The sequence below is a fragment of the Zingiber officinale genome, chromosome 8A, assembly GCF_018446385.1.
Source record: "Zingiber officinale cultivar Zhangliang chromosome 8A, Zo_v1.1, whole genome shotgun sequence".
Lineage (NCBI taxonomy): Eukaryota > Viridiplantae > Streptophyta > Magnoliopsida > Zingiberales > Zingiberaceae > Zingiber > Zingiber officinale.
In genome coordinates this window covers 126,881,568-126,894,463 of record NC_056000.1, presented here as the reverse complement: position 1 = coordinate 126,894,463, position 12,896 = coordinate 126,881,568, and the positions used below count along the sequence as shown (strand labels likewise).

The following is a 12,896-nucleotide window of genomic DNA, read 5'->3' as shown; positions in this document are numbered from 1 at the left end:
ACACACATAATGTACTAGTGTAATTTTATAGTCAAGACAAACTAATACCAAATTACACTACAATCATTCCAATGGTTTGTCCCAATCCATCTTGGTTGTGAGCTACTATTTATAATTTATAAGGAACTGATAACATGATCTTCTATGTGACACCACACACCATGTTATCTATAATATAAATTAAATGGACAACTGCATTTAACTAAATGCAGACATTTGACCAATGTGATTCTTATTACAAAATAAATGTTCATACAAAAAGTTAGGCTTTTAGTATACATCCTAACATTGACAAAGAATGTCGGAAGGCCAGGATTAACAAAAGAGTTATACAAATTGAAGATGTAGATCTTTGGAGTTTTTGGTGGATGGTCATGTGTTCTTGCAAGTTTCTCCCACTAAAGGAATTAAGAGATTTAGACTAAAAGGTAAGTTAGCTACTTGCTCCATCAGACCTTTCAAATACTAGGGAGGATAGGTGAGGTAGCATATTGGCTAACGCTACCACTGACACTTGCCAGTGTACATAATGTATTCCATATATTCATGCTGAAGAAGTATGTGTCACATCCTTCTCACATTCTGAAAGATGTGTCAATCTCACTGCAGCCACACGACCTATGAAGATGTTCCAATGCAAATTCTGGATCACAAGGAGTGTCAATTGTGAAACTAAACAATCTAACTCATTAAGATTGGATGGTAGCATTATACAGATGAGGAAGCAACTTGGGAGCATGAGAAAAAGATCCAAGCTCGATACTCACACCTAAGGGTGTCAATTCGGGTGGGTCGGGTCGGGTTGGGTCGGGTTAAATTTTTTTTTTTTTTTTATAACCCAACCCGAACCCGACCCGAACCCGAATTCAACCCGAAACTCCTAAACCCGAACCCGAACCCGCCCAACCCGAACCCAACCCGTGTAACCCGAAAATTCGATTCAAAATGACTTTTTGGAGTTATTTTCCCTATAATTCTTCACTTTTATCTCAATATTTCATCATTATCATACTAACTTGATATTAATATACATAAAACATCTTAATTTTCAAAATAAAATTTGATTTAACCCTAAAAAAACCCCACTAAACCCTATATTTGGGTCAACCCGGGTCAACCCGGGTCAACCCGAACCCGACCCGACCCAACCCGAAAATCTTCAACCCGAATACCCTCCAACCCGAACCCGACCCGAACCCGAAAATGTCCAACCCGAACCTGATTTTTTTCGGGTCGATTCGGGTTGGGTCGTCGGGTCGGGTTCATTTTTGACACCCCTACTCACACCTGTTTGCTTAAGGTGTGTATAGTGTCTTCAATACTTGAGCTGATTAAACATGTTAGTGTTACATATCACACTTAAGTAGAAAATTTAGACATTAAATTTTTATTAGTGGAGGAGAATGTGAGATATGACAATTAAATAAAATAAGGGTTAATCAAGGTATTACCTTATAAATTTTTTTGAAATTTTTTAAGAATTTTGCATGATGAAAAATGAACTGATATGACATATTTAGGGTAAGAAATGGGTTAATTTTGATAAGGTTAATTAATCCTAATTAATCTTAACCCTAGGTATAAATATCACTTTTTCCCCTCATGAAACCCTAACCCATTCTCTCCCTCTCCCCTTAATTCACGTCGCCAACCCCTCTCCCTAGCTCTGTATCTGATCGTCGATGTTGCGTCTACAAAGTGTTGATCGTCGCTAGAGTAGCCTCGGCCATCGCCGCCAGCTACAATAGTGACCGGTAACGCAGTTATCAGGGGCAAGCCGATCAGCCATCTCATCTCGTGTAGAGGCTCTTCACCGTCACAGCCAGCCCACGGCGTCGCTGTCCAACTGCCTCGTTTCTCATGCGAGCAAACACAGCAGTTTCCCACAACAACTACATTGATATCCTAGCCGCTCCTCCCCTTGCCAGTCAAGAACAATACCCTAGTCCAATGCTATTTCACTTTGCTTCGGTCGTCGTAGCCGCGACAACCACAGCGCCACCAAATGTTATTCAGGTCATCTCAGCCACACCTCCCACCCTTAGGGTCCTGTTCGGGATAGATAAGTCACCATCGGTAGGAGTGTCGCTCGGCCGCATGTGGATTCCGGCAACCCTTACTGTTGGCGGTCATCTCTCCGACCATTAGTCACCTCTCCAAATGTGAGCCACAATCAACCACCATCGGACTAGGTAAGGATTAGAGTTGGTGTTGGGTTAAACTTAATACAATCAATAGGATGGATTAATTAGGGTTGATAATATGACTAACCTAATTTGATCAATGAATTAGATTAATTGAAGTTAACCAATAATTAGGGTTAACTAATGATCTTTTTTATTAGGATTTTCCTAATTGAATTTGGGATTTAGGTTAGCTAATTGATGCATGATGGAATTAGTTAAGTTATATATTTTGTTGCAGGATTCTGATTCGAAACAAGCGTCTCAACATGGGAATTGTTTGACACGAGCTACATTAGAAGAGGGTATTTCTTTCTTAACCTCAATAGTTCATTGACCTTAGTACATGGATTTAGTTGACGAATTAGTTTACTTTACCTTGACTCTACTATATTTAGCTGAGCTTGATACTTGTGTATTTGATCTTAGAGATGATCTATTTATTATTTTTAGTTATTCCTACTTTGTAGTGTATACACATGTATGGTGTGTACAATAAGAGTTATTATTTTGATTATTCATATGCAGTAGTCGTACACACATGTATGGGGTGTACAATAGAAATTAACATTTTGATTATTCATAAACAATAATCGTGCACAAGTGTATAGTGTGTACTATTGGAGTTATCATATTTGACTATCTATATTTTGTAGTGTACACACGAGTGTGGTGTGCACTATAGGTGTTTCTATTTGACTATATATGATGTTTGAGTTATGCATATTCGCATCTTGCACATCATTGCATTGTATGCATGCTGACGGACTATGTCTCCCGTGTGGTGTAAGAGAGTCGTCAGTCATACTATTTGCACACTCATCATTTAAGGATAGTGGTAGCTAGAGTGCGTGCAGCTTATCATGTCGTGCCCACTCAGCCATTTGGGGTAGTGGTAGTGGAGTTGCATGCAACCAGTGACATCCTTGTTATGTAGCTCTTGCATCCTGCCCGACTGACCACTTAGATGTAGTGGTAGCTGGAGTCATGAGCAATTGTCATAGTCTTGCCCACTCGACCAAACAAATATCGTAGTAGCTAGAGTGGTATGTAAGAGTGACACATATATGTACATATGCAGATGATGCATGTTGTATATCTTGGACATACTTATTCCATATGCCTCTGATATGTTGCATTTGCTTGAGATATGAATATTGCATATGTCTAACATTATCATACATATTTATACTATCATATGTTGCTCTGTAGTACGAGCATATCTGTTGCAGAATCTTGGTCTGGCTAGAAGGAGAGTTGAATAGACGATCACTCTCTTCCTTGTCTTCTTATAATTTGTTAGTTGCATAGTGGAATAATGAAATCACAAAGTAAGAAGACAAACTCTAACAAGTTAATTTAATGTGATTTAGAGATAATGCTCCTACTCTGCGGCATGTCCATAAGGTGGACGATCTCTATCCATCAGTGGATTAGTCCCCGGAACTCCACCTAGATCAAGCCTCCTTGTCGATGGAGAAACCTGACCACAACCTCGACTAAGAGTACTTGGATCATGAGAACTTATAGACTCTAATTAGGGGGTTAACCACCTCTAATTTCATCACCCAAGCCAGCCACTCCAAGCACCATTATATAAAGCTCGGGAGGAAACACACAAGCTGTGTTTTCACTACTAGTTGACTGCCAACTTCACCAGTTTACTGTCCTTTGTGAAAATTCGACCGTTACAAATCAACGACTTGATACCAGTCGACTGGTTACTAGACCAGTTGAGTACTTCACATCGACTTAGCGAATCAGAGCCCTATGTTCGCTCCCACTAATCAACTAGCAAACCCTAAACCTAGGTTTTACCCCGAGTACAATCTCTCATGCACTCTTCCTCGCCTACACAACCTTAATCTTTCCTTCTAGCCTCCTCCATCAACCTTGTGTCCCTCGGATGCTTACTCATCCTTCATGTCTTGTCTTCAAGAGCTTCCTTCAATCTTGTCCTTTATTATTGGGTCTTTCATTGCCAAGAGGCTCTTCACCTCCGGGACTTCACCTTGCCAAGAGCTCCTCGCTCTGGAACTTTATCCTTGTCAAGTCACACTTAGACTTACGTTGCTAAGACTACACACTTGGACTTTCCTATGCCAAGATCACACTTGGACTTTACCTTGTTGTACCTGCATCCTGCACACTCATAAGCACATATCAAATACAACAATAACCTAACTTATACCTTTGCACAAACATCAAAATATAGCATCACACTGATTGCTCTAACAATTATACCTTACTTGTTAGACGAGTTCTAGTATATGAATTTATTATTTCATTTATGGTTGAGGACATATTTCCTACCTGTGAGACTGTATACTTTGATCTCCTTACACATTGATCATGCACTATCTCTTGTCTATTATCTGCTGAGTTATTTAGACTCAGCACCCCATGTATACTTTCTTTCTTCAGGTAGCAGATAAAGGATATATAGAATCATTTGGAGATCATGTCCGTCAGTACCACGTCGCATCGAGAGTTTTTCCTGCTATTGCTTTTACTTGCATTTTGGTTTCTTTTCCAAACTCATTCATGTAATAATTAATTTGAGTGTGGATTTTAGTCTTGTGGTGTACTTTTATTTAGTTATGGTACTTGTGTTAAGTCATACTGGTACGCATTCATCTTATGTTTTTTTTTCATGTTTTTGAGTGGATTGAATAAATTCCTCTATTGTGTAGTTGGTTGTCATATATCTTCCGTTGTATATTTATTCCTGATTTATGGACATACATCATGTTATATCAAACATTGTCACAACGGGATACGATCCGTTTCATCAGACAAGTACACCTCCGAATGTGATAGAAATGATGAAAAATATAATAAAATATATGAGATAATATAGAATATAGAGTGAACATAGTAAAACATAGCTTCAAAAGGCCTCCTCATCACTTATGTAGGGAGAGAAGACCTCATGAACACCATATTAAAGGGTGATGTTGTAACCATTGTGTCCATTTATGTTAGTAACTACTGTGTCCTTTAATGTCGATAACCGTTGCATCCCTTTATATGTCAAGAAGTTGGAAGGTCGGTGGCGACTCGACAAATTGACAAGTCGAGAGATCGACAACTTGACAAGTCAGGAGGTTAACAACCGGGAGATTAAGAACTTGATTAGAAAGATCAACATGGTATGTTGGCGGGTCAAGAGTCCTGAACCTACCACGTCACTCCTACCAATCTTGGTAGCAAAAGGTCATACGTTGTCCCAGACGTCCACATGATCAGTTCCACGGTCATTTGTAGAGAGGTAAATCACAGGGAAGCAGAGAGATCGATAACTGACAAGTTTGGAAGTCAACAACTCGAGAAATCAAGAACTCGATTGGACAGATCAACTCGGTATGTTGGCAGTAGGAGTCCTGAACCTACCACGCCACTCCTACCAATCTTGACTTTATTTCACATGGCTTCTATATGGATCTGGCTCGCCACATGAACTCTTACCCATATCAATTATTCCTCCAAAAGGGCATTATTAGCGACTTTTTACACTAAGGTCAAGTTGTTCAACTAAAAGGTACAATCTAAGAGCATCTTAGAGTATCCACATCCGCTTCCCTAAACATATAATTTATCTTAAATTTTATATTTTACATTAAAAAAAATATATTTACATCAATTATCTTATCCATTCTTTAAATTTAAATTTTATGAATACTTCTTCAAATTTAAATTTAGAGAATGAAATTTAATTTTTAAATATTAAAATATTATTTAATTTAAAAAAAAGGGAATGAATTAGATAATGAATAATTTAAAAAAGGAAAAAATATTAAAAATAATAAAAAATTTAAGATAGTTAATATAATGTATAATAAAAAATAATTATCTATATTTAATAAAATTAATAGTTTACTTTAAATTTTAAAAATATTGATACGATATACGGCCAGAAATGGTCTTTTTTTTTTTTTAATTCATACGCTAATTTAAAGTGTACCATTTGGCCATGAAAAAACTGGACCCGGCGGCCTGGTCTCCTGACACTCGTCCTGCACTGCTCGATTGCAGAGATCGGAGTGGCCTGCCCTCACCAGCACTTTAATTAAGAAAAAGCTCGACGGATTTCAAGAAGAATCCAATGCCAAAATTACAAAGAAAGCCTGATCACACAACACTAAGAATCAATTAAAGTGGTTGATGGGCAGAGAAGGGCCATGGCAGGGATTCTTCTCATGCTTTGTTTTTTAAGGTAATCTTATCCGATTATATAAAAAAAACTTTCATCAGATAAATAAATAAAACTACAAATGAATCTTAAGGCAGTCCAATGTCATAAGTCCAAGATGAGATTCGAATCCTCTTCGTGATGACAAAAAATGATTTGTTCATCTCAACATCTCTATTAGCTTGTCCCTAAGTTAACCTAGAGATACTAAGATCACGGATGACTACTAATCTTGGACAATTAAATAACGCATAAAAAAAAATCAAACACCCAACTATTAATCAAGATTTAATCCTAAAACTTCATATTGAAAACACCATCATTCTATCCTAAATTTCTTGTACTCCGTTCGCCAACAAGTGAAGGAGGCTTCACAGTATTTTATTCGTGGTATCGGCTCCAACAACAACATTTCCAAAACCATCTCTTAATCTTTCAAAATTTCTTAAAATATTAGGTGGTAATTGCATCACGAAAGCTCATCCAAGTGGCTCCCCCAAATGTCGTGCGTGCTCCATTGAAGTGGTAAAAAAGCATGAAATAAGCTGATGGAAGCCTCCTAACAACCGAGTTGTTAGCGGTTAACAATCACAGAATTGACTAAGCCAATTCAGCTAACGTATACGTCATTGCTACGAACAAGTTTGGTTAGCTACATAACTACTTTGTGATGTTTAGGCATGATCCAAGATTGCATGAGACAATTCGATAACTAACTACCAAACAATATGAACTGAAATTTAAGAGGTGCCGCTTCAAGAAAGAGACTTAGCAAACAACACATCAACACGACAAATTTGATTTCCCTGTCGTCATAATGATCCAAGGTCCACTAATTACCCCATAAAATACTCAGCGCATTTCCACTTGGTGCCAGCATCTAACGGCTATGGACCACTACGCTTAAGGAACTCCTCTCTTCCAGCTCAGTTTGATGTTTGATGAACAATCTACGATAAGTCAACCACTCATTTGTTAATTGAAATTTGACTTGTGATAAGACCGAAGAGATATCAGTAGAAAAAAGGTTTGTTTTTGAGGCCTAAAGGAGAAAGTGTGCAAAGACAGAGAGCCGTCTGGAAACACAAAAACTTGTATCAGAAGATACAACGATGGAACACCTAATTGTCAATCAATAAATGGATTTTAGTGGAGGATTAGAGAAGCAGATGGGGGCAGAAAAGGAGGCACCTTTGCCAGGTATATTTCACTGATGTTTTGCTGCCGCCGAATGTTGAGCGGCGCTTCCGTCGCCCCACCTTTTCTTGCCTCAAGGTTGAATCTTTCTTCTCGTGTTGGAAGAATTATTCAAACTAAGAAACCCAGAAAAAAAAAACAAAGCAAACACAGGGTGAGAAAAATCTTGCCTCCCCTTTATTCATGAGGCAGCAACAATTGAATTCAGAATACAAATTGCCTCGCAAGAACAGAATCTGGGATCAAAAAGTAAGGGACACGAAGAAGACATGAGCCACTAAATCCACATGAATACCGTAAAGAATTAACAAACGTGAAATTTTAACAGAGGGGAAGAAGAAGATGAGAACGGTCGGCAATTATGATGTCTTTTGATATGGAGATTGATGGGGAGCAGCAGTGTTGTAGAAGAAGATGAGGCAGAGGATTTACCGGAGAGCAGCAGCCGTGAATGTAGTGTCAGGCGACGGCTGGTCCGTATAGATCGTAGGGCGCCCAGAGGTGGTCGAGCGGGCACGGCCGATTTGAATCGAGCCGCGCCCACGGCTTGCCGCTGCCGCTCCAGTGGAGGAGGCTCACCGGCCCCGCGTGCAGGTCCCGGCAACTGCCTTTGACGTTGTCGCCGCCGAGCCCGTGCTGGTTCCATCGGTGCTCGATGGGAGCGACGTGCCCTGCGAACACGAGCAGGAAAGGAGGCAACGAGCCCAGCTCGTAGATCCGCCCCGGACCGCCGGGTGCCTCGCCTCCCTTCTGCACTTCCATCCACTGCTCGATCTGCCGCGTGTACCCGAACCGCCGCCACCGGACGAGGTCGAGCACCATCACCCCGGTGTTGAAATAGCATGGTCGGCGGCCAGCGAACGCCGCCGCAAGCCGTTGGTCAGACCAGAAGCGCGGGGTGAAGTACTTGGTGAAGTTGGCGTGGCAGTACTCGGGCGCTCCCACGGCGCGCGACCCCAACCCCGTCCGCCACAGCTTGGCGATGTCGTCGACGACCACAAGGTCGGAATCCAGGTAGATCACCCGGCGCACGCACCGCTCGAGGATGTCAGCGAGGTAGTTGCGGGCGTAGTTAAGGGGTTGCTCCAGCGCCTGGCGCACCGACGTCGAAATTAGTCCCCGCACACGATCAGGGTCGAAATAGTACGCCTTGAATCGGAGCCCGGGGAAGGCGGAACGCACAACCGGCTCCAGGCCAGGCTGCGAAACCAAGAAATGGAAGAAGACGCTCTCAGGGCACCGGGCGTGCGTGAGCACCGAGTGGACCGCCGCGATCGAACCGCGTAGGTACTCCTCGTCTAGGGTAATGGCGATGTGCACGAGCGACGGGTCGCAGACCGAGGTTCCATTAGCGGAAGGGACCTCGCAATCGGCGGCATTGCTGAAACTCGGCGCGCGGCGGAATCCATAGCGGTCGGCGAAATCCGAGACGGCGGCGACCCGATGATACAGGCCGCCAGGTGTCCGGAGGTAGTGCGAGGACCGGATGGCCTCGGCGGGGGGGAAGGACTGGAAGGAGGGGGACAGCACGACCATGACCATGGCGGCGGAGCAGAGGCCGGACAGGCGGACGAGCCAGAGCATGGTTCCGGCACCCCCGCGCAGGCCGCGGCCGCTGCCCTTGCGGCGCCGGCAACTCCGGGTCTTGAAATAGCAGAGATCAGCAAGGAACGCGAGGGATCCCCGATTCGCCGCCAGGACGGAGGCAGAGGAAGAGGAAAGCCCGCCCCCGCAATCAATGGGATCGAACGAGTACCACGGCCTCAGCGCCGCCGGAACTAATTGGACCGTCGTCGACTTCCCTTAAGGCCGAAGCAATCGCCGGGAAAGGTGGAAAGCAGCAAGGAACCCTAAAAAGAGAGGGAAGAATCCATGGACGAGGAGGAGGCGACGAAGGAAGCGGGTGCGGTAAGCCCACTCGCGGTGAGCTCCTCCGCTCCTTCTCTCTCTCTGCCCCAACCTTCCTTTCCAAATCCTATTCTAAAGCGGCTCCAGCGAAGGAGAGAGAAAACCAGCGAGGAGAGACAGGTGGATAACGTCGGTCTGATTGAAATGAACCAAAAGGCCGCAGACCGGGCCGAAGATGAACCGGTTCGATTGGAAGTGGTGGTTTTTAATTAATTTGTCACGGATGTAATTTATGAAGGAGACTTGATGACTTGGATGGGAGTGCCCGTGATGAAGATTAATGATTCCTCGTGATCTTAATTATTGTGGTTATTGTTAATTATTTTATGGATATAATTAACCTTAATGATCAACTTGAATTAGCATGACTAACACACGAGCCTCTATGTCTCAACCTAAAGTGATAGAATATCAATTAATCAATACCAAAAGGCATGATCAAACTAACATTCAAGACATGCCTTTCAAACTAGAACCTTAAAGGGTTTGTAATTCAATAAGGTTAAGTATTCGAAAGTATTGTTTGTTACTAAAGTATCAAGAGTTCTTTGCACACCAAGGCTTTGTTAAATTAGCAAATCAATTACAATGTTAACATGGATATACACTACACATAAGGTGTTTAACATAATACCATTTGGACTTGTTAAGTGATAGTTATATCCATACGTGAAGGAACACAACATCTACTAGTAGATATATAGTTTATATAAATGCCAACTATCATAATTATATTAGTTGACTTGTTACTTAGTAACTAGTGCATCTACTACTAATACTTAATGGCTATACAATTAATTTTTTTTTTAAAGTGAAAGTTAGAATGATTTCACAAAACTTGACTTTGATGCAATGTGATTGTGTTGTGCAACCAATGCACATAAATTATTGACTAAAACTTGATATATAGGTAGCATTGTTCTAATTAAAACTAATGACTTGGTATCAAGAACTAAACAACTAATATAGTTTGGAATCAATACTTAGTCTTATCATCAACTCTCAATTACAAGTAACATATTTTTATTTGTTTTTTTTGTTTTGGGCAATGGTTGCTTGGGCATTGAGAGACATAACTAGAGTTGTAAATGAATTAAACGTTTGTGAACAAATTTAGCATTTGACTTGGTAAGAGCTTGTTTATGTTCGTTCAATACACACAGGATCAATTAAATAAATAAGTTTAAACAACTTATTAAACTAAATAAATAATCTTAAATACATGTGTTCATCTTATTAATGTTCGTGAATAACATTCACGAACTATATTCAAAAATATTATAAACATGCTAAATAAATAAATAAACATTTAAAATGAACAAATAAATTTGAATTATCAATCTCAATAATCAATCAAACAAGCAATAGTTTTAAATAATCAAACAAACTTAAATTGAAAGTTCGATAACATCTAAACGAATCAAGCTCAAGCTAAGTGTGAACCAAGCAAATAATTATTTCGGCAACTTAGTTCATTTTAAGTTCAACTTTGCTTGGATCGATTACCTTATTAAATAAGTTTGAATACTCTAAGGGCACGTTTGGTTCAGGGTGATCATTAGTTCATTTTAGGTTCAACTTTGCTTGGCTTGATTACCTTATTAAATAAGTTTGAATACTCTAAAGGCGTGTTTGGTTCAGCGTGATCGTTGATAACCTTGGAGATAACCAAGGTTATTAACCTTGTTTTGCTTAGGTTACGATCAATTCCTGAGTAATGCAGCTTTACTGCCACATCAGCAACATCATCAAATGGGTTATAACCCTAGAATCTGATTACCTCCGCGACCTAAGGTTTTCTGTGATTTTGGGAATTAACAAAATTTTTTTATCAAAATTATCGTTTCATTTTTTTTTTTGATGCCAACGACTCGCGAGTTGTTCTCCAACGGCTGGCGAGGCAAACAACGGTGAGTGAATGCGGTAAAGGCGGCGGCAAGCGGTAGCGAGCAACGGGGTGAGAAACAACCAATGGGCTAAGCCGAAGCCAGCGGCGGCAGTGCTGCAACTTGGCCGGGATCGACTCTAAGCATAGGGGAGGGCTATCAGGAAAGGAGTAGTGGGTGGTCTTCTTCTTGCCTATCAACAAAAATTACTTCATCCAAGCCGACAAGCGGGCGGCAGGGCTAGCTTTAGGCATAGGCCTTATAGAGTCTCAATTTTTATTGGCGTCCATTATTTTAATATATTAAATATCTTTTTATATATATATTTTTAAGAGAATGGAAAAGAATAAGGTTTGCCTGATAAAAGATTTGTACGATATTATTCTAAAAAAATTAGGTCATTATTTTTAATATATTAAATATATTTTTATCTATTTTTTTTAAATAATGGAAAATAATAAGGCCCACCTGATTGAAAATTTACATGATCTTATTCTTTGATCAAAACTTAGGATTTAGCAAAGATTTCATTACAGTTTTAACGGATAGAATCATAAGGGTCTCTTTTTTTAATATTTTAAATTTATTTTTAATTATGTATGTTTTTTTATAGGATCTAATCTATTCTCCACTTCAATATCCCTCGATCCTAGCTTTCCCTTGTTACGTTTCTCTTTCGTTGATGACCCTTTCTTCGTTGATCAATAAGAATATGAATTAGAAATTTTTTATCTTATCCATACAATGTAAAAAAAAAATGCTAGTTTTTTTTTGTAGTTCCCCCTCTCCCCTTTTTCCAACTCTACCTCTCTGTGCTTCTCTTGCTCATTGCGATCGGGGAACAAAAACCACACCTAACCCTATCACGATGACCCGGTTGGTGCTACTATGCTCTTTTCTTGATTACCATTTCACTTCCGTGATAGACATTAAATTTAGCTTTTATTTAGATATATTTATAGTCATAAATTGTTTGATTTACCCTTTATCTCCATTCTATCATTTACACATGTTATAATTTAGGTGATAAAAAATATAATTTATTTTTTCTTTTGCTCCTAAAAGACTCTCATTTCGTTCTTGATAAATGATAATGATTTATTTGATCTATCTTTATTTTCTAAGAATGGTAATGAGTTTTGTCATTTTGTACTTTATTGTTTATTTATTTATTTTCTTTGTAATAATGATAAGTTAAGCATGGGAGCATGATTTTTTTCTATTATAGTCATATTTCATTGTTCTTTTTTTCTTAATTTTGTTCTTTTTTAAGGGCCATTTTCTCCCTCTTTTTTAAGTTGGCAGTGATAGCGTGAGCGGAGGAAAAAGGAAGACTATGATTTCTTTAAAAACTTTAGTTTTTAATTAAAATTTTAGTAAATAAATTAATCAATTTCTAGTTATAGTTGGAATAAATTAAATTGACTTAATCTAAAGCCCAATAAAATTCACTAAAAAAATTCTAAAATAATAAAAAAAATTAAAATATTATCTGATTTTAAATATTTATATATATCACTATTAATAACA

At 39.5% G+C, this 12,896-nt stretch overlaps 1 protein-coding gene across 2 annotated transcripts; it reads right to left on the bottom strand.

Moving 5' to 3' along the window:
* Positions 1–7,088: 7,088 nt before the first annotated feature.
* LOC122010180 (probable galacturonosyltransferase-like 7) lies at positions 7,089–9,567 on the bottom strand. 2 transcript variants are annotated; one of them, XR_006119803.1, is made up of 3 exons: positions 8,005–9,567; positions 7,567–7,688; positions 7,089–7,325 (listed from the first exon to the last, which is right to left on the bottom strand). XR_006119803.1 is itself a non-coding variant. In XM_042566619.1 (2 exons), the coding sequence occupies exon 1, from the start codon at positions 9,154–9,156 to the stop codon at positions 8,032–8,034; it is 1,125 nt and encodes a 374-aa protein (XP_042422553.1). In that variant the 5' UTR covers positions 9,157–9,567; the 3' UTR covers positions 7,089–7,325; positions 8,005–8,031. The 2 variants fall into 2 exon arrangements, 1 of the variants encoding a protein (XP_042422553.1); XM_042566619.1 differs by lacking the exon at positions 7,567–7,688.
* Between the last annotated feature and the right edge of the window lie 3,329 nt (positions 9,568–12,896).